The following is an 18329-nucleotide window of genomic DNA, read 5'->3' as shown; positions in this document are numbered from 1 at the left end:
TGTTTTTTTGACAGAGGAAAATGTCTGGAAATAACACTGTAAAATGTGTTTCTTCCATTCCCAACCCCCATGTCCTGCCCTCTCTTTTCCTCTTTTTCAATGAGATCTTTTTCAATGAATGAATGTCCCAGTGAAGACTGTTTAATGAGCCTACATGCATTTATCTCAAGGAGTTTTGTTTTAGTGACGAGCAGTCTGCTCTTAGGGAGGTGCTCAATTGGAGATTTTAATTTTTATCTTAATAATAAAGATTCTCTTTTATTGTCCTAGAATTTAGTAACTGGATCATAACAAGGCTTCTTCGTATTGCTGCAGCTCCAAACTGCAACTCATTGCACAAGAACATTTGTGATGTCATCTGCTCTTTACTTTTTCTGTTTAAAATGAAGAGTGGCTCCATTTTTGAAGCACTAACTAAAGACTTGCTACAGCTTTTTCAAGACTTAATCATCTTACATGAAAGAGATGCACAGAAACATCTCTGGGGAGATGGACTGGTCTGGCCAGTGACTGTAAAGAGATTTTCCAGCAATATAAGTGACAAAGTGGGATATTTAAGATTGGCACCATTACAGCTGATGGGTATGCCAAATATAGAATACTTGGAAATTGTATTAATGTCTATTCTGACAAACATTGCTGCAGATATGTTTTTTGTCAGACAAGATATTATTCTCTGGGGGATAGGCTGCTCCCTCTTAGAATATGGCAGTCCAAAAGTTAAAACTTTGGCAATTAATTTTGTGGTGAAGTTAATTCATTTAGGAGGATCTCCAGAGCAGCTGGCCAGTGTTTTCTTCACAGTCTTTTTTGAAATTCTACAGTCTGCACTTGAAATGGATGCTGAGGAATCAGAACTCTTTGGAGAGCCACTCTTACTGTTGGTGAGGACATTGCTGCCTTTTGAAGCAGATTCTTACAAAAATATTGAACCTGTCTACTTGAATATGCTGCTAGAGAAGCTCTGCTCGTTGTTTGAAGGGGATATGTTTGTATGTCTTCAGTCTGAAAAGCTGAAAAGTGCTTTTTGCCATATACTGCAGTATTTTCTGGAGTTTGTTCCAGCTGGCTACGAATCTGCCTTACAAATAAGAAAAGCCCGTATCAGTACCATATGTAGAATTTTTGTGAATATGCTTGGAACTCAGGAAGAACAAGAGGTAGGTTTATTTTAAAAACTAAATTTATTGTGTAAATAAATCATATGCAAAAACCAATACCTATGCAAAGAAGAAAATCTAGGAAATGCTATTTTTAGTTGCATGTTTAGGTTGATACTCCTTTTTCTCAACTGTTTCACATCAGGGTCAGGGTTCTTAAATCTTTTGGATGTAGTTGGACTCCTATGTTTTTCATATGTGTTAAACTGTCTATAAGCTATGCAGGCATAACTGTCTGTCCATAATCATTATTTAAGATGGGAGTAAGGCCCAGAGTGCACTCATATGAAGGTAGCTTTGCAAGCAGTGTGCAGTAGTTTGAGATATATGACTTTCCAACCATATGCTCTTAGTCATGTTTGTTAGGGACACGTAGATAGAAAAGTTCAAATTAAAATAGAGTCAGTGGTTTAGGCAGGGACATTTAAATGCCATCTAGTCCAACTCCCTGTAATGAGCAGGGACAGCTTCAACTAGATCAGGGTTCAGAGCCCCACCCAGCCTGACCTTGAGTGTTTCCAGGAATGGGGCATCTACCACTCTCTGGGCAACCTGTGCCAGTGTGTCACCACCCACCTAATAAAAAATTTCTTCCTGATACTCAACCTATATAAACCCTGTTTTAATTAAAAACCATAACAAGGTGTTGATAATTAATTGTTGATATGCTGAATGCCTCTATTCCTTACATTTATCTCTGTATCCTTCCTGTTTGCTAAACTTTGTGTGTCTGTGTGATGCCTTTCGTAGCAAGGTATTATGGCAGGAACTAGGAAACAGCTGAACAAGCTGCATCCTCTCTGGTAGTAGCACAGGAAACTTCATTGCTCTTAAGAGCTTTCATCTTGTAATTAAGTTTTTTGAACAGAAAAAAAATCCTTTATTTTTATGAACTTTTTAACCACAATATCTTGCAATTTAATATTTTAAATGAGAAGTAATAATACCACATCTTTAAGTAAGGCAGAGCATACATCATTGTACCTCTGTTGTTTGTCCTTCCCAGTATCTGGTGAGTCCTCTTTATACAGCGTTAAAAACACAAGCAGAAGAAATCTTTGAGGAACTTCAGCAGAACCAATTGGAGAGCTCAGATACTGATGGGTGGAGCAGCAGCAGTGATGAAGTTCCAGAGAAAAGACAACGACTGAGCCTACCCACAAAACATCAAAAGAAATCACCTGCACCTTTGATGTATGACCCTTATTTCATAACTAATTTTTAGTAATTTGGCTATTGAATAATAAATGACAACTTTTTGAGGCAGTTTCTTCTTAACAGATTGAAAGAGCTTTCTTTCTTGCCTTTGAGCACTCAAAATTGGTTCAGGCATTCTGTACTCCAGGTGTGGGCTTATGATCAGCCTTCACTCTGTGTAGTGTAGTTGATGAAACAAGGTCACACTGCTCTAATATTCCACTTTTCCACAAGCCTGCCAGGTCATTTTCTCCAAAGCTGCTCATTAAATAGTCAGCTCTCAGTCTGCTCTATTGCATCAGGGTTTTTTTTTTGCCAGTTGCACGACTTGTCATACACTTCCATGTAGTTCTTGTCAGCCTAATTTTGAAGACAGCTGAAGTCTTGTGAAAGGCAGCCCATTTTTCTCCATGGAGCTGCCTGTCTCATTGTAGAAAGGAACTGAGTGCATGATTTGCTTGTCGCAAATACATGCTGGCTGTTTCCAGTCACGTTGTCCCTCATGCAGGTAGAAATGAGTTCAAGGAAGACTTTTTCCATAATCTTTCTAGGGAGTGAGATTAGGCTGATAGGCCTATAGTTCCTTGAATTCTCTTTTTTTACCTTTTTCAAAGATGGGTGTAACATTTGCATTTTTGTTACCAGGTTACCAAGACCTTCCAAGGACTGTAGTGTTACATGTTTATAGCCTTCATATAAGTCTGGTATGAGTCATACTAAAATTCAAAGTTAGGATCTTTTCCTTCCAAAGAACACATTTAAGCTAAAGCTTCATTTTCTATTTTCCTAATCCTATATCAAAAAGGGATTGGCTCTGGTTTTGCTATGATTATTTATCTTTTCTGAAATAAAGTATGTATTGGAAAATAATTAATATGGTCAAATTACAGACTTAGTCCTGTAAACATGAAACTGAAGAGTGCTCTCTGGAATGCCATCACTAAGAAAGCTGCATCCTTAGTATCTCTCCTTGAGGAAGAAGTTCTGCCAGGGGATGTTCTTCAGACTGTGGAGGGGATCACTGCAATTCTGCGATTGGCTGCTCTGTGCATAGTTCACTGTTCTCCCCCAACAGATTCCACCAGGTAAAGGTACAAAGGAGAAACCATGAGACCAAGAGTTTCTTGTAACTCTTGTTATGATTTGTGTATTTAATGCTTTTCTGTGTATCAGGATCAATATTGGATGGGTCCTGTATGTTTTGAAGAAGTCACTTTTTCATAGTAACTTTGCTTACAAGCAGTTAATATTAGATGTTGTTTTTTGCATTTCTTGCATTGATGTGATTTCTATTTTAACAGTAAAGAGCATGAAGTGTCTCGTCCATGTAACTCTGATACATGTAAGAATACTGCAAGCTCCTCAGATTCAATGGTGAATATACAGTTCCAATGGATTTCCTCTGATTTTACCACAAGAGTAGTGAAAGTCTGCAGAAATCTGTTAGAGGCTTCTATGCAGATTGTTAATCTAGAACAAGTGATTGACAGAATAGTAAAAATCTTTGATGCTTTGCTATATGCACAAGGTAAGAAACCTTTTAAAATATCTTGTATTTTGTAAATTAGGAATTAATCTTAATTAAGAATTAAGTCTGTTTTATAGAGGTACTGAAATTATGAATCTTGTGCTAGTATTCCAACTCTTTTACAAGAAAGGTTAAATAGAAAAAAAGCATTATTTTCTATTCAGAGACCTTCATTTGCATTCCTCTTTGACCATAATTTGCTTCTTTTTGTTTGTACTTCTATTGATTTTTATCTGATCAAGAGAATACAGGGGGATAGTGAAAATGCATAAAAAAGGAACAAACTTTAGCAGTTTTCTTTTAAAGACACACAGAGGCAGCATACTTTATTATCTTCGTTCCACTAAATGATTTCAAAGCTTGTGACCTGCTTCAGCAAACATGGCAAGCATGGTACCAAAAATCTTGACTACTTCCATGTTTTTCTTAAAGTAACTACTAGGATGGAGGACAGACTCAGTTACCAAGACTAAAATGTTTTTATGAGTTCAGTTTACCAGACACCCCGAAATCCACCTGAAAGTCTTCGCACAAGTCCAGAGATACCAAACTTATATTCATTCTGCTGCCCATGTGTTACATTTTGTCATCTGTTTAATGAGATATTTAGGTTATTCTGATTTATCACTAAATGATTTATTATTGCATGCCTAAAAAGTAGGATATCAACATGTGGGAATAGTGTTACTAATCTTTGTTGATAGAAAAAGTAATACATTGTAGCAAATTAATAACATAAAATGTTTTATAAACTCCATAGAGCTGAAAAAGTATATTTTTGTTGTTGTTTTGCTGGTTTTTTCCCCTAGTGAAAATTCCTCTGGGTGATCAGATTCTTGATGACTTATGTGGATTGCTGTCTCTGCCCTGGATTTACAGCCATCCTGATGATTCTTCTTTTAAGCCATCTATTTGGGGGTTTGGTCCTCCAGTTTTGAATCAAAAAACTGCACAGAGTTTCTGTAAGTATGTTAAAGTATATAAAGCCTAGTTCCACTTTGGAATGATTGTTCTAAAATAAAATTATTTTATTTGCCTCCTTTTGATGATTGATGGTATTAAAAGTTTAAATCAAGTAATTATTTGCTCTGTTTTTTCTCTTTAGCACCCCAAACTCAGTCACACTGTGTGCTCCTTCTATCTCTGTTTCCAAGAAATATTCATCTGGATTGGAGAAAATCAGTTTATCATTGGGCATTACAAAGTCACCATGAAATAATTCGGGCTACTTGTGTTAAAGGATTTTCTCTCCTGCTTCATCCTGTGCAGTCTGGCAGCATGATTCCCAGAGCTCTTTTGTATGTATTAATGCAGCTTTTCTGTCTTTGTGCAAGAAGAAAAATGGGAAAATAATAAATGGTGTATAAGCACAAAAATAATGGTTTATTTCATATGAAATTTTCTAGATCTTAATTTCAGAAGTCATGAGATCAACAGAATAGGTGCACATGATGTGTGACAGAGTGGTGTTCATTTACCATATCAGTGTACAGGTTTCTTTGCTAGTAGAAGACACCAATTTAAATTAGGGAGGGGAAAGGAGGTATCTTAGTCAGTGAAATCCATGTTGTATTTGTCCATACGTCTCTTAAAATCTTTGCAGCTCTTCCGACTTTTTTATACGTCTTGGTGTCTTCTGTCCTTTTGTGTTAGTCTTCAGTTTCTTTACAGCATGCCAACCTCACCATGCCCAGTGCTATTTCAGACATTTAATAGAAGATGAGGGTGATCTGAAAGGGACAAAGATGATTTAGTGAGACAGATCCTTAAGCTGTCCTGATAGTACTGTCAGTATAGGTAGAGAACTCAGACAATGTAGAAAAACAAATTTCTAGGTAACTGATCTATTAAAATGATTTATTTTTTGTTTCCATTTCAGAAATCAAATCAAAGATGAGTCCGAACTAGTCAAGGAGGCTTGTGCTGCTATAGTTGGGAAGTTATCTTGTTGTCTTTCTGGTCCATTCCGTGTACAACCTTCCTTAGCAGACTCTGCTATTAAGGATGTTACTCATGATATTTTGTGTAGCAGCCTTACTGTGACTTCTGCTCATAGCAAAACCTCTTCTGTACAAGTCTGTTTTCTGAAGCCCTTTCTCATTCTCCTTGAGAGCAATGCACCCAGTTCAGTAAAGATAGGTATGTTATTTTACCTTTAGTAATATTTTACACTTCCATCTGAGGTACAAAGTCACTATTTCTGTACCTTTCCCCATTCCTTTTATTCTGTGTTGGGTTTTTAATAGTTCTATTGATATTTGAAGTTTTGTATTTCAATTGACATCGCTGCTGATACTTAATGTTTTCAGTGATATTCTTTTTACACTACTTTGGCTTAAATTTGGTCTGTTTTAAATATTTTCTCTGATTTCACAATATTCTTTTGGTTAAAAAAGTAAAGTGTGCTTTGTGGTTTGTTTGCATCACTCTTTTGGGCACTTAAGTAGATTTTGAACAAGTATTAAAAATATGTTTTCCTTTCCTCCTCCAACACACCACCCAGCATTTATAAAAAATATACCTCATCTTTGCAAACACCTGGATTTTAATACTGATGAGTCCAGTGTGAAGACTCTTGTTGGGTCTTTATTAAATCTGATGGAAGATCCAGACAAAGCTGTACGAGTGGCTTTCAGTAGCTGCATAAAGAACATACTCGAATCCTTAGACTCCGAAGAAGGATTCATAAAAGAGGTGAATCTCATGTTTATTTTTGGGTTTTGTTCCTAACTTACTGTGTTTTTTTTTTACTAGTGTCAAACACTAACTGTAATTTGTTTTTGTTTTCCTGTGTACCAGCTGTTTGTTTCAAGGATGAAAGAAGCCTACACAAATGCCAAAATATCAAGAAATAGTGAGCTAAAAGATACCTTGATTCTCACAACAGGAGATATTGGAAGGTATTTTTGATAGTATCTTGAAAATTGCCAAGTTGTGTCAATTTGTGATACAAAGTGCCCTTTCTTTAAGAGTAAGATTAAATTACTTGGTTTGAAGTCATCCTTTCCCCGAGTCCATTGCAACTGTACAGAGCTGTTGATTCCTGTGGAACATTCCACGTTTTCTTCTGCCCTAACATAGGAAGTACAGATAAGCCATGCAAATTCAACCATGACTCATTTTACTTGATGGCAATTGCATGTTTTTAAGTCATTTTATTAATGCAGCAATTCAGTTTTTTAATCCTTTTTCTTCTGTTTACTTTGTAAGGGCATCCAAAGGAGATTTGGTACCATTTGCCCTCTTGCATTTGTTGCACTGTTTGTTATCCAAGTCACCTTCAGTGGCCGGAGCAGCGTACACAGAAATCCGGGCCCTGGCAGCAGCCAAGGCTGTAAAACTGCAGGCCTTTTTCAGTCAGTACAAGAAGCCAATCTGTCAGGTAAAAAGAGTATGTGGTTTAGAAAGTACTTGTATTTGGGCTCTTTGTGTATATTTTGAAAATGGAATTCAAAGTCAAAATTGCAGTATTGCTCAAGGTGAAATCTCATAAGGCAAGAAAGAAATTATTTTAAGGGAAAAACCCTACAAATGTTCAGGAAGGAATGGGAATTTTTTAACTTTGTTGTGATCTCCTCTCAATAATGTTGCTTCTCTGTTTTATTCCCTTGAAGCTTCATTCTGAAATAGAGGCTCTTGCATTCTGTAGTACTATTGCTGCAAGACACTATGATTTAAAATTGGAATTGAAGTCACCATTTCACAGGCATAATTCTGCCATGATTGATTTAGGTTTTTTGTTATATCCATTACCTAGCAACAAAAAGTTCTCTTTAAAACAAAATTGTCTAAAGCAGACTTTTCTAATTTTGAATATTATTTTAATAATGGAATATTTAAATCAAGGGTTGCAAAACTGAATGTAATTACTAAGTGGATGATAATCCAGTTCTGTTGCAAAGTAATAATCATAGATTTATGTGCAATAAATGAGAGAGAAAAACAGATGCATAGAAAGAGCAGTGAAACTTTTGTATTTAGTTTTAGGGAGTGAGCAAGGGGAAAATAATACTAAATTCCTGTTTCTTCATACTTAGTTTCTAGTGGAATCACTGCACTCCAGCCAGATGGTGGTGTTGAGTGCTCCATGCCAGGGCAATGAGCTGCAGAAAGAAACAGCTGCTCACCAGAGAGAAATGGCACTGGACACACTTTCTGAGATTGCCAGTGTATTTGATTTTCCAGATCTAAATCGCTTTCTCTCAGTAAGTTGGTCAGTCTTTTTGACATTTTGTGTCTGTGCTTGTGAATTTCAATTTTAATCCACGCTTTCTCATGGCAATGCTGCAAGTGAGAGTGGAAATGCAGAGGAACAGTTTTATGAAAGAGTTAGGGGGATGGCTACAGTGTGAAGTAGTAGCCAAGTCAAGTATGATGGATAACGAGCTTAAGTTTAGAATATTCATTAAGTATATCTACATTAATGATTTAGTCCACTTGGAGGCATCCTTTGTAAGGTGTGATTTTTACATGGTGTCAGCTTTCTCACTTCAAAAGAAGAAAGCTATCATTCTGTGGATACAGATCTTTTTGATCTGGTTAGATATCTGTTTTACTGGAATCCTAAGTAGCTTCAGAATCATACTTGTGTTTTGTTTATTGGTAGATGGGAAGTGCCCAACTGTTAAGTCAGCAGTGTTCTAGCTTAATCATAGCCTGGGTGAGTGTTGTGTGTGGGCATGTTGGCTTTTTGGTTTCTTTTTAAGATTTCCTTTTGTGGAGAATCTGGGTTGACACAAAAAACGCTAGTTTACTTTTTGTTTCTGTGTTTCCTAGTATGGATTAGATGAAACAGCTCCTGAAGTAATTAGTTGTATCTGTGTTTTCACTAGGTATTTTCATCTTATTAAAGTTTTTCTTTGTTCATACCTATGGTCATAATTATGATCAGACAGTGTTGTGGTACTGACACAAATGGAACTTAGCCTAACCCTAGGGTTTTGGAGGGTTTGTTTGTTTGTTTTTTTCCATTAACTGTAGTTCTTAATTTACCAGCGGACCCTGCAAGTTTTGCTTCCTGACCTTGCAGCCAAGGCCAGTCCTGCAGCCTCCACACTCATCAGAACCATAGCAAAGCAATTGAATGTGAACCGAAGAGAGATTTTAATCAATAACTTCAAATACATCTTCTCTCATTTGGTCTGTTCCTGCACCAAGGATGAGCTTGAGCGAGCACTGCATTACCTCAAGGTAAATTGGTGTTTGCTCTGTTACACCTGCAGATTAGGAGCAACAGTTAATGCATAGTAAGCTTTCTGCTTTATTTAAATTTATTTAAATTGCAAAGCAGAGGTTGGGAAATTGCATATGCTGAAGTTTTGTTCTTATTATTTATAATTACTTCCACTGGCTCTGAGGAATGTTTCTAAGATATTTTATGAACTTAGCAAATTCTAAAAACCTTGGTTTGTCTGCATTGAGTTGTTTGAAAACTTTTTCTTTTATTTCTATAACAAACCAACCACAGCCCAATGCCTCCTGTCTCTTGGTTGCTAATTACATTGTGATTAAATGAAGACTTTGTGTTTGACTGTAGAATGAGACTGAGATAGAGCTGGGCAGCTTGCTGAGACAGGACTACCAGGGCTTGCATAATGAATTATTGCTGCGGATTGGAGAGCACTACCAGCAAGTCTTCAATGGTTTGTCCATATTGGCTTCATTTTCCTCTCAGGATGATCCCTATCAGGGGCCTAGGGAAATAACCTCACCAGAACAAATGGTAAGGACATCAAAATATTCCCACTCTATTTTTTCAATAATTTCTTTTTGGCCATTGTGAGAATGAAGGCAATTTATCATTCTGTGAGCATCACTTATTTCAGGCAAAAAAGTGAAAGAAAGGCTGACATTTTCTGTTAAGTGTTTTTGTAACAGAGAGATCCATACCAAGTATGCATAAAACCAAGTCAAAACGGAAAGTGCCAGAACAAACCAACAGCACACATGTAAATCCTAACATCCTACAAAACAGCAAAACCCTCAGCCTAATATGGATGTCTGTCAATAACACTGATATTTCTTAAGTAGCTACGCATTTGGAATTCTTCTCATATTTATTTCAGAACTAACACTTCATACTTGCTTTTAAATTTCTTAGGCTTTGAAATGTGATAATTTTAAGATTATTTTGGGTTTTAACTTTTTTTTTTCCTCTCTATAGGCTGATTATCTGCAACCTAAATTGCTTGGTATCTTGGCATTTTTTAACATGCAGTTACTGAGTTCCAGTGTTGGCATTGAGGATAAAAAAATGGTTTGTAAACTTAATTTTCAATATTAAAACAAAAATAAGCAAGGACTGTTTTAAAATTCCAGACTTACTTGTGTGATCATGCAACTGTCACGGAAGTCTCAAAGATACTAGGCACCCAAAATGATTCTTTCAAACTGATGATCTCACTGTGGGTAGGACTTCTGTGTAAGCTCAAAAGGTCTCGATTTGTTTAATGGTCAGATAGTGTGTTCCATATTTCAGTCAGACATGGCATATGCAATGACTCAGTCACTCAGGAATTGTAGGGGAGAAATCCAAGGGTATGATTTTTAGTTTGTGAAGCAAACACCAGTGGGAGGACAAGGGAATATGGGAGAAAAACTAGAATTACTGCATGGGGTTGTTTAAGGACAACAAAGGGTGAAGGTAAAGATAAAAGATGGAAATCCAGGAGAAACTGGACTTCATTAATTTTGGTTCTCACAGAACAGCTCCTTTAAGCTTTGCACTAGAGAGCATTTAGAGAAATTAGAGCTCACTATTTGAGACAGTGAAAATTCTGCTGAGGCAGTGCTTCTAACCACAAGACTGACCTTTTAGCCTCCTCGCAGAGGGAGTGTACATGATTTCTGCAGGAAGTTTTCAATGCTAGAATGTACATAACCTTTGCATTGATAGACTGCATTTTCTCTGGTGTTTTTTTGCTTTTCAGATATTCATGTTAAAACATTCTCATTTTCATAGCCCCCTTTCTTCATGCTTTCTGTATTTCTTAATTTGTATAGCATTTCTTTTGCTGCATCTGCTATTGTTTCTATCTTCCCTTCTGTTTTTCATTCTTGGTGAGTTTCCCCTTGCATGACCTTTTCTCAAGCTCAGGTTTATTCCTGTGTTACTGATCTGTCATGCTGGACATTTTGCTGCCTTCTTTGGTGTAATGTTACTGTAACTGAAATGTCTCCGGCATCTCAGTATTTCTCTTCTGTCTTTCATTGACCACTTGTTCCCTGATGCTTGCCAGTCACTTCTGTGAGCAGTTGTATGTCAACTCTGTTGGGCTTTTCTTGGTTTGGTTTTTCTTTTGAACGCAAGCTTGTTTATTTCCTTTATTTCCTAAGCCTTCCCTTTTCAGCTTGGGATATATAGTTAGTCATGTCTTATAATAGACATGTATAATCATTAACTCCTTTGGTGTCCACTGTTCTTCCCTCATCAATCTGTCAGCAGCCTAAGTAATCTAGGATTTTGTTACAATCTTGTCATTAGAAATTCCCTTTGACCCTTTTTTTTCCTAAATCTAAATTCTTTATTAAAACATCAAACTAATTTTGATGTCTTAGTGTCTGATTTCTTAAGCAAGTGTTGACTGATTTTAATACACAAAAAATGAAATTATGACTCTTACATGTTTTGCTGTGTATCTAATACACTAAAATGACTTTCCTGTGTCTAGGCTTTAAACAGCCTGAGGTCTTTAATGACACTCATGGGTCCCAAACATGTCAGTTCGGTCAGAGTGAAGATGATGACCACACTGAGAACAGCCCTGAGATACAAGGATGACTTCCCAGAACTGTGTTGCAGGTAAACTGATGGTGTACCCAAACAGTGAAATCCCTGCTATTTCTGTCCTTTAATAGACTGTCTGGTTTTGTTCAGGACAGTAATATAAACCACACTGTTTCTCATGACTCATCTGAAATGTTTCCTGCAGAGAAAAATAATTGATTATATTGTTCCGTTGCCTTTTCTTATTTAGAGCCTGGGATTGCTTTGTTCGAAGTCTGGACCATTCCTACCTTGGCTCCTTGCTCAGCCATGTGATAGTAGTGTTATTGCCCCTAATACATATCCAACCCAAGGAAACCACAGCAATATTCCACTTCCTCATAGTGGAGAACAGGTACTGCACAAAACATTTTCAGTGATATGGTTTAAATACTGTGACAGGATTGGGGATAACTAAATTCAAGTCATCCAGCACTGAGATGAGGAAACTTCTTTTTCTGCTAAATAGTTGTTGTTCTATAAAATTACCCCTTCTCTAAATTGTCTTGAGATCTTGAATTGTAACAATTGATAGCCTCATCTGAAAAGGGGTTTTTATATTGTCCTTATAAATATATATGATGTTGTGTCTTAGTTACAGCCCATACAGACACTGCCTCCTACCAGCTTTTCCTCAGTGTGTTTATTGTGCTGATCTGGAAAATTACTTTCCTCTACAGAATAATGATGATTGCTAAATTTGCTCTTAAGCTAAAGAGAAGTGTACAGAATTGGAAATGGGGAGGAAATGAGTTCTTTGTTTTCTTCAGTAATTAGAGGTATAATTATGAAGTGCACAGATTATTATATTTAGTAAGGTTTCAAACATTCCGATTTAAATGGTCACACCAACTGAAAATAAAATCAAAGTTTAATACAAAATACTTTAATTCTCATGACTTAACCTTTTTGAAGATAAGGTTGAGTCATAATTCTTTTTCATCTTATATTTTGTAGTTTAAAAGGTTTTTTTTTAAGAATGTTGATACTTAATATCTTTGATTACTTTTGTTGGGTTTTCATCCAACAGTTTTTACAATAAAAGGTAGTGATATAAATAATAAGGCTCTCGTAGAAGGCTGTAGTAGCAATATTGAAAGAGATTTCTTCATTGCTTTCTTTTGACGGGTTTTTAAGGTTTTTCTGATTCAACTAATGTTTGCCATATTCTTTGCAATATTTTTTTGATAACTATTAGGGATGTAGTGCGAGACTTTCTACATGAAATATATTTTCTACCTGACCTTCCTGAACTAAGAGAAGTTCAGGTTGTCCTTCAGGAATACAGAAAGGTACAACTTCTTTTATTTATTTGCTTGGCTTTATTGCATCAAATGAATTCATGACAACTGAGGAAAACATGTAAAGTGTATTGTTAAGTGGAAATATTTTTATCTGCCTACACCACAGGCATTGTTTGAAGCATGTTATGATTCTTGTTTAGGAATAAAAAATATACTCATGTTCAACATTCTTGTTTCTGTAGCATCATCTGAACCTTGACTTTTCATCTCCCTTGTGACAGGTTATAAAATGAGAAGTCAACAGTTTTAGCTATTGGCATATTCACTTTACAGGGAGCAAAGTTTGTCTCTTTTTAGGAGTAGTCTATGGGCCATTTCATTTGCTTGCCCTCAGAATGATTAGATAATAGATGAGAAGTAGATAGTAGGGAATTACTTTGTGGGAGTGACACAACAAAAGTAGAAATTAATTTGATTTTAGACAGACTTTAAGTGAAGCATTTCCTTCTGATTTTATAATTTTTATTTACACCATCATTATATTTCTCCAAAAGTAAAATATTGCACGTTTTTGAATAAAGCATTTTTAAAAATAGGCAAGAAGACAATGGTATATGGATATAGGTGAGAATGTAGGCAAAAAGGCAGTTATTTCCATGTGTGTTTGTACTTGTGTTCTTTGAGATGCTGTTACACTTAACTTGAACTTCTTATGTCCTGTTCAGGAATCCTCCAAAAGCACAGACTTGCAGACAGCTCTGCAGCTGTCTATGAGAGCTATTCAACACGAGAATGTGGATGTTCGGATTCATGCTCTTACCAGCCTGAAAGAAACATTGTATAGAAACCAGGTATAGAAAACCTCCTTCAATAGAACAAAAAATAAACCAAACTAGCATCTGGACCAAAAGTCTAAAACTTCTTATTGTTACAGGGTGTTCACTTGAACTGGGTTATTCTCCTCAGTTCGCTCAGCTGTTTCTTCATATAATGTAGAAAATGGATTCTTTTTCATGACACCTCCATGTAGGTGGACTTTGAAATCCTTCAATTTTTGTGATTCAGCAAGGCTAGTGTACGTTTGTTTTTTTTTTCAACTCTGAGAAAAGATGTATCTAAGAAGTCCATTTCAATTTATTGTGTGGGCTTATTGTCAGTTTAGGGCATGTGTGGCTTTTGCATCAGGAGCCTCATTCATAAAAGCAAGTGTGTGTGTGCATGTGCGCGCGCGTGTGTGTGTGTAATATGTGAAAGAATTAAGATGTGTTTGTCCACCTCACATCTTTTTTTTCCTCTTCCTTCTTTGTCTTCCACCCTCAAAAATTTGAATCCATTGATCATATTAAAAAAAATTTTATAGCTATGTATAAGCTGAAGACAGTGCTTTACAATTCTGTGTGATTATTAGCCAGAGGATGTGTGTGACCCATTAGAAAAAGTAAAAAATCTGTACCCTTAGTAGTTTTAAGACTGTGGGACACTCTTTAGCGAGAAATTAAAAAAAAAAAGTCCAGCTAAAAGAACAAATGATCATTGTGTGTACTCGTGGTCAACCAATAATTCTTGCAGCACAGATCAACAAAATCCTGCCTTGCTGAGTTTGAAGTCTAGCAAAATAATTGAGGCAAATCAAACTTAATTAGTTCCACAGCTTGTAGAACTATTTGCTCTGTTATGTTGGCTGTGGTTTCAGTTTTCATTAAGCAGAACAATGACAAACATCTTGATATTTTTTCTGTATTTGAACTAAATGGGAAACAGGAATAAAAGCTAGGCCAAAAGAAAAAAAGAAAGGACACCCAATTAAAATGATGAGCACTGGTCAAAGAACTTAAACCTTGGGCATTGTAGGACTTGAGAGGGAAGAAATGTCCAAAAAAAATGGCAAATAGTAAGAATAGAAATGGCAGCAAACCCAGAAAGTATGACAACAGTTGCATGAAAGAAATTGGGAGGAAGTATTGGAACACATAAGGACGATAAATAACTGGAAAAGATAATGTAGAAAAGAGGTACTTGGTAAGACAAAGAAAGAAAATGGAGTTAGTAGAGAGGTGCATGATAATGAAATACAGTATTGGCCATGACAGCATTATTAACTGAGGCCCAAATCCCTCAACATTTATTTTATCCTTCCTAGGGTGAGCAGCAGATTAGTGCAACTAAACTGCAGTTACAACCTGAAGTCATAGCTAAATGAAGTCAGAAGTGAGTTACAGGTCGAAGATTTCTGAGATTATTTATAAATATGGTTGTGGAATAACTCATCTTCATTCTTCATCTTCCTAGGAAGAATTGATCAAGTATGTCACAGACAGTGAAACCGTGGAGCCGGTCATCTCCCAGCTGGTGACAGTGCTTCTCATCGGCTGCCAGGATGCAAATTCCCAAGCTCGACTGCTCTGTGGAGAATGTTTAGGTGAACTGGGAGCCATAGATCCCGGCAGGCTCGATTTCTCAACAAGTGAAACTCAAGGAAAGCACTTCACATTTGTGGTAAGAAGCACTGCAGTAGTGTTTTATTTAGCATTAGAGATCTTCTAAAAAACCTTGGAAGGAGGGAACCCCTTATCTCTAGACCCTTTGAAAACCTGGACTTGCTGTATCACCTAAAACAGTTTGGAGTAACACTTCCAAGTGATTATTTAAAGATACAGCTATTACTCTGTTTCTGTTTGTGATTAAGGCTGGAGTGGAAGATCCAAATTTTGCCTATGGATTGTTAATGGAACTGACCAGAGCTTTCCTTGCTTATGCTGACAATGTTCATGCTCAGGATTCTGCAGCGTATGCAATTCAGGTAAGATATGTGGTTAAATGCTACTTTTATTTCACAGATTATTTTCTGTAACATTGGACTTAAAACTATGCAATACAAATTTTCATTTTGAAGTATATATTTAAGTATTTGAAACTTCATCCTGTAGCAGATTTAAATTATAAAGTACACATAGTATACTGCGTAGTTCTCAAATAAGATAGATCTGTTTGCTTTTGTGTAACAATATTTTAGGAGGCATCTGATGTTTTAAAGGTAACTAGCAGACCATACGTAGGGATTAATGAGCAATCCTGAGAGTGGCTTAGAATTAGTTCAAGTTGCACAGGCAGAAATGAAAAGCAGTATTCCTAGAATGGTTTCTGCTTATACTTTTAAGATGCAACTGAAAGGGGAGTCTACCCTTATTTTCAGGCTCTAGTCTTTTGTGCTGGTTTTATTTAGCGGATGTGGGGGGGGGGAATTTGTTTCTTTTTAGTTCTTGCTGCTTTTGATGTTTAATATTTTTATGAAAACTTCAGGACAGTTCTTTAGTCCAGAAGAAAATAGGTGACCCTATGTAGTCAGCAGGACAAGAATTTTATTAGCATTTGCAAAAGATAGTGCACTTCATGCACTAGGAGAATTCAAACTAAAATCTAGTCCTGGCTTATTGGCAGATGTGAAGAATACAAGATAATAAGGTCCAATGGAAAATGTGGGGAATCAGTAACTGAAATCAAAACTGCCTAGTAACAGGGGATTAACAGTGTTGGATGACAATTTTGCAGTTATGATTCCTGAATTAAGCATTCCATAACTTCTCTCTCATTACTTCTCATAGAATAATTCTGGTTGGAAATATCATATCATATACACAGGGTTTTGATCATATGCACGAGGTTTTGTACTGTGGTCATGAAAATTCTCAGTGGTAACTTGGTGATGCAAACCATGCCTTTTCAGGAGTTGTTGTCCATCTATGACTGTAGAGAGACAAGCACTGACTGCTCTGGCTCCAGGCTTTGGAGGAGGTTTCCTGAGCATGTGCAGGAGATCTTGGAACCTCACTTAAACACACGGTATATGACAGCTTAAGGAACAGCTTTTCATAACTGATCTGGGGTTTTTTTCTCCAGTCTAGTATTAATCTCATATGGTTTTGTGACTGTCACTCGTCTGGGAAGAGTAATATGTATATATACAAAATCGAAATAGGATCTTTCTACTAAAAGTGGAATTAGCACTTTCTTGAATGTAATTCTCTCTAAATCAGTCAAGCAAAACTCGGAGCTTATACTTTGCCCAGGTCTGCCCGTTTGTTCCTAGAGCAGTGACTTATATGGTATTTTGAAGTTTTTGGTTGTTTTCTTTCCCCTCTACTCAAATCTATTAGCATTCTATTACTCCTACCTTCTATAGAAGTAGGAGAAGCTCACTGAGTTTTAATTTGACTTTTTCTTCACATTATTTTTATCATTAATTCAATAAAATGAAACTTCAAAATATGTTGGTGTTTTAACTTGAAATAATCAATGTTTCCCTGCTATTTCCTCATGAAGGCAGTCATGCTCTCCTGTGATAAGCTTTACCTTTTTAGAAAACAGACTTTTTTGCCTTTCTCGGCTTTCATGTATGCTCTGGATTTTTCCTATCAAGAACATAGTACTCAAATATTAATCAAACTCCATTTGTTAAAACTGATTATGAATAGCACTTTAAAATATACTTACAAACAACCTAAATTTATAAGAATTTTTATGTCATGTTTCATTTTAAGAAGCTCTAGAATAAAAGATGTTGACTACTGAAAGTGGGGGTTTTAATTCTATTTTTAAAGATACAGAAGACAGAGCTTAATATTGTTCTAGAGAGGGAATTTCATAACTAGCATTGTGCTATTTACTGTATTAAGTGAAAAGTTAATTTTATTAAATGGATATTTCAAAATTACAGGTATAAGAGTTATCAGAAGGCTGTAAACTGGTCTAAGGTGAAGAAGCCAATTTACTTAAGCAAATTAGGTGATAATTTTGCAGAATGGTCAGCAACATGGGCAGGTTACCTTATAACAAAGGTAAGAAAAGAAATCTTTCTGTAATGCTCTTTGTAAGACAGCAAGGCTCTTTAAACCTCATTTCAGTTTCTGCAGGTTAGGGGTGGATGGGTGAATATGTCTCTTGGCTACAGGCCTCTTACAGGACTTTCCTGCTTCCTCAGCAGGGTACTGCACTCCCCTTTCCCAGCACTGGTTCCTGGTGAGGCTTCACAGTGTTGAAGCTAAAAATCAAGGAAACTTGCCTTTGTTCTGATACTCTGTGAAACTGAGGGCACTGACAAATGCTTGTGAAAAGTGTCTGAAATGCTTCTGGATTTAACTTCTCAGTTTTGAAAAGATTTCCCTGTAGCTCCACAGTCCCAACACATAAAAAGTACTTGTATTTTTTTCTTTTCCCTTTCCAATATCTAAGTGACCCACCGAAAACATCACTTCCAAATCAGCCATTATAAGAAGTGAATCAACTTAAAATAGCTCAGTAACTCAGTCCTCTTTCAGACAGAGAAGAGTTGAATGTCTTCATAATATCCTACTTTCTGCAGGCTTTTAAGGGCAGAAGAGAGGGTGAGTGTAGTAGTAGACTCTCAGCCTTAAAGTTTTTTCTATGGCTAGTGCAAG

At 36.4% G+C, this 18329-nt stretch overlaps 1 protein-coding gene across 2 annotated transcripts in view; it reads left to right on the top strand.

Annotated features, from left to right (window-relative positions):
- ATR (ATR serine/threonine kinase) overlaps positions 1-18329 on the top strand; it is a 40019-nt gene that overhangs the window by 2539 nt on the left and 19151 nt on the right. For both annotated transcript variants that reach the window (XM_056499152.1, XM_056499151.1), the window contains exons 4-25: positions 271-1160; positions 2167-2354; positions 3248-3442; positions 3659-3885; positions 4695-4847; positions 4991-5183; positions 5765-6024; positions 6389-6579; positions 6685-6785; positions 7096-7267; positions 7923-8090; positions 8881-9075; positions 9422-9607; positions 10049-10141; positions 11556-11686; positions 11862-12005; positions 12849-12942; positions 13620-13745; positions 15184-15390; positions 15581-15694; positions 16619-16734; positions 17609-17729. In XM_056499152.1, coding sequence (XP_056355127.1) covers positions 271-1160; positions 2167-2354; positions 3248-3442; positions 3659-3885; positions 4695-4847; positions 4991-5183; positions 5765-6024; positions 6389-6579; positions 6685-6785; positions 7096-7267; positions 7923-8090; positions 8881-9075; positions 9422-9607; positions 10049-10141; positions 11556-11686; positions 11862-12005; positions 12849-12942; positions 13620-13745; positions 15184-15390; positions 15581-15694; positions 16619-16734; positions 17609-17729 — 4265 coding nt within the window. The remainder of the gene's footprint in view (positions 1-270; positions 1161-2166; positions 2355-3247; positions 3443-3658; positions 3886-4694; positions 4848-4990; positions 5184-5764; positions 6025-6388; positions 6580-6684; positions 6786-7095; positions 7268-7922; positions 8091-8880; positions 9076-9421; positions 9608-10048; positions 10142-11555; positions 11687-11861; positions 12006-12848; positions 12943-13619; positions 13746-15183; positions 15391-15580; positions 15695-16618; positions 16735-17608; positions 17730-18329) is intronic.

The sequence above is a fragment of the Oenanthe melanoleuca genome, chromosome 9, assembly GCF_029582105.1.
Source record: "Oenanthe melanoleuca isolate GR-GAL-2019-014 chromosome 9, OMel1.0, whole genome shotgun sequence".
Taxonomy (NCBI): domain Eukaryota; kingdom Metazoa; phylum Chordata; class Aves; order Passeriformes; family Muscicapidae; genus Oenanthe; species Oenanthe melanoleuca.
Note: the sequence above shows the minus strand (reverse complement) of the source record. Positions and strands in the feature narration are given on the sequence as shown.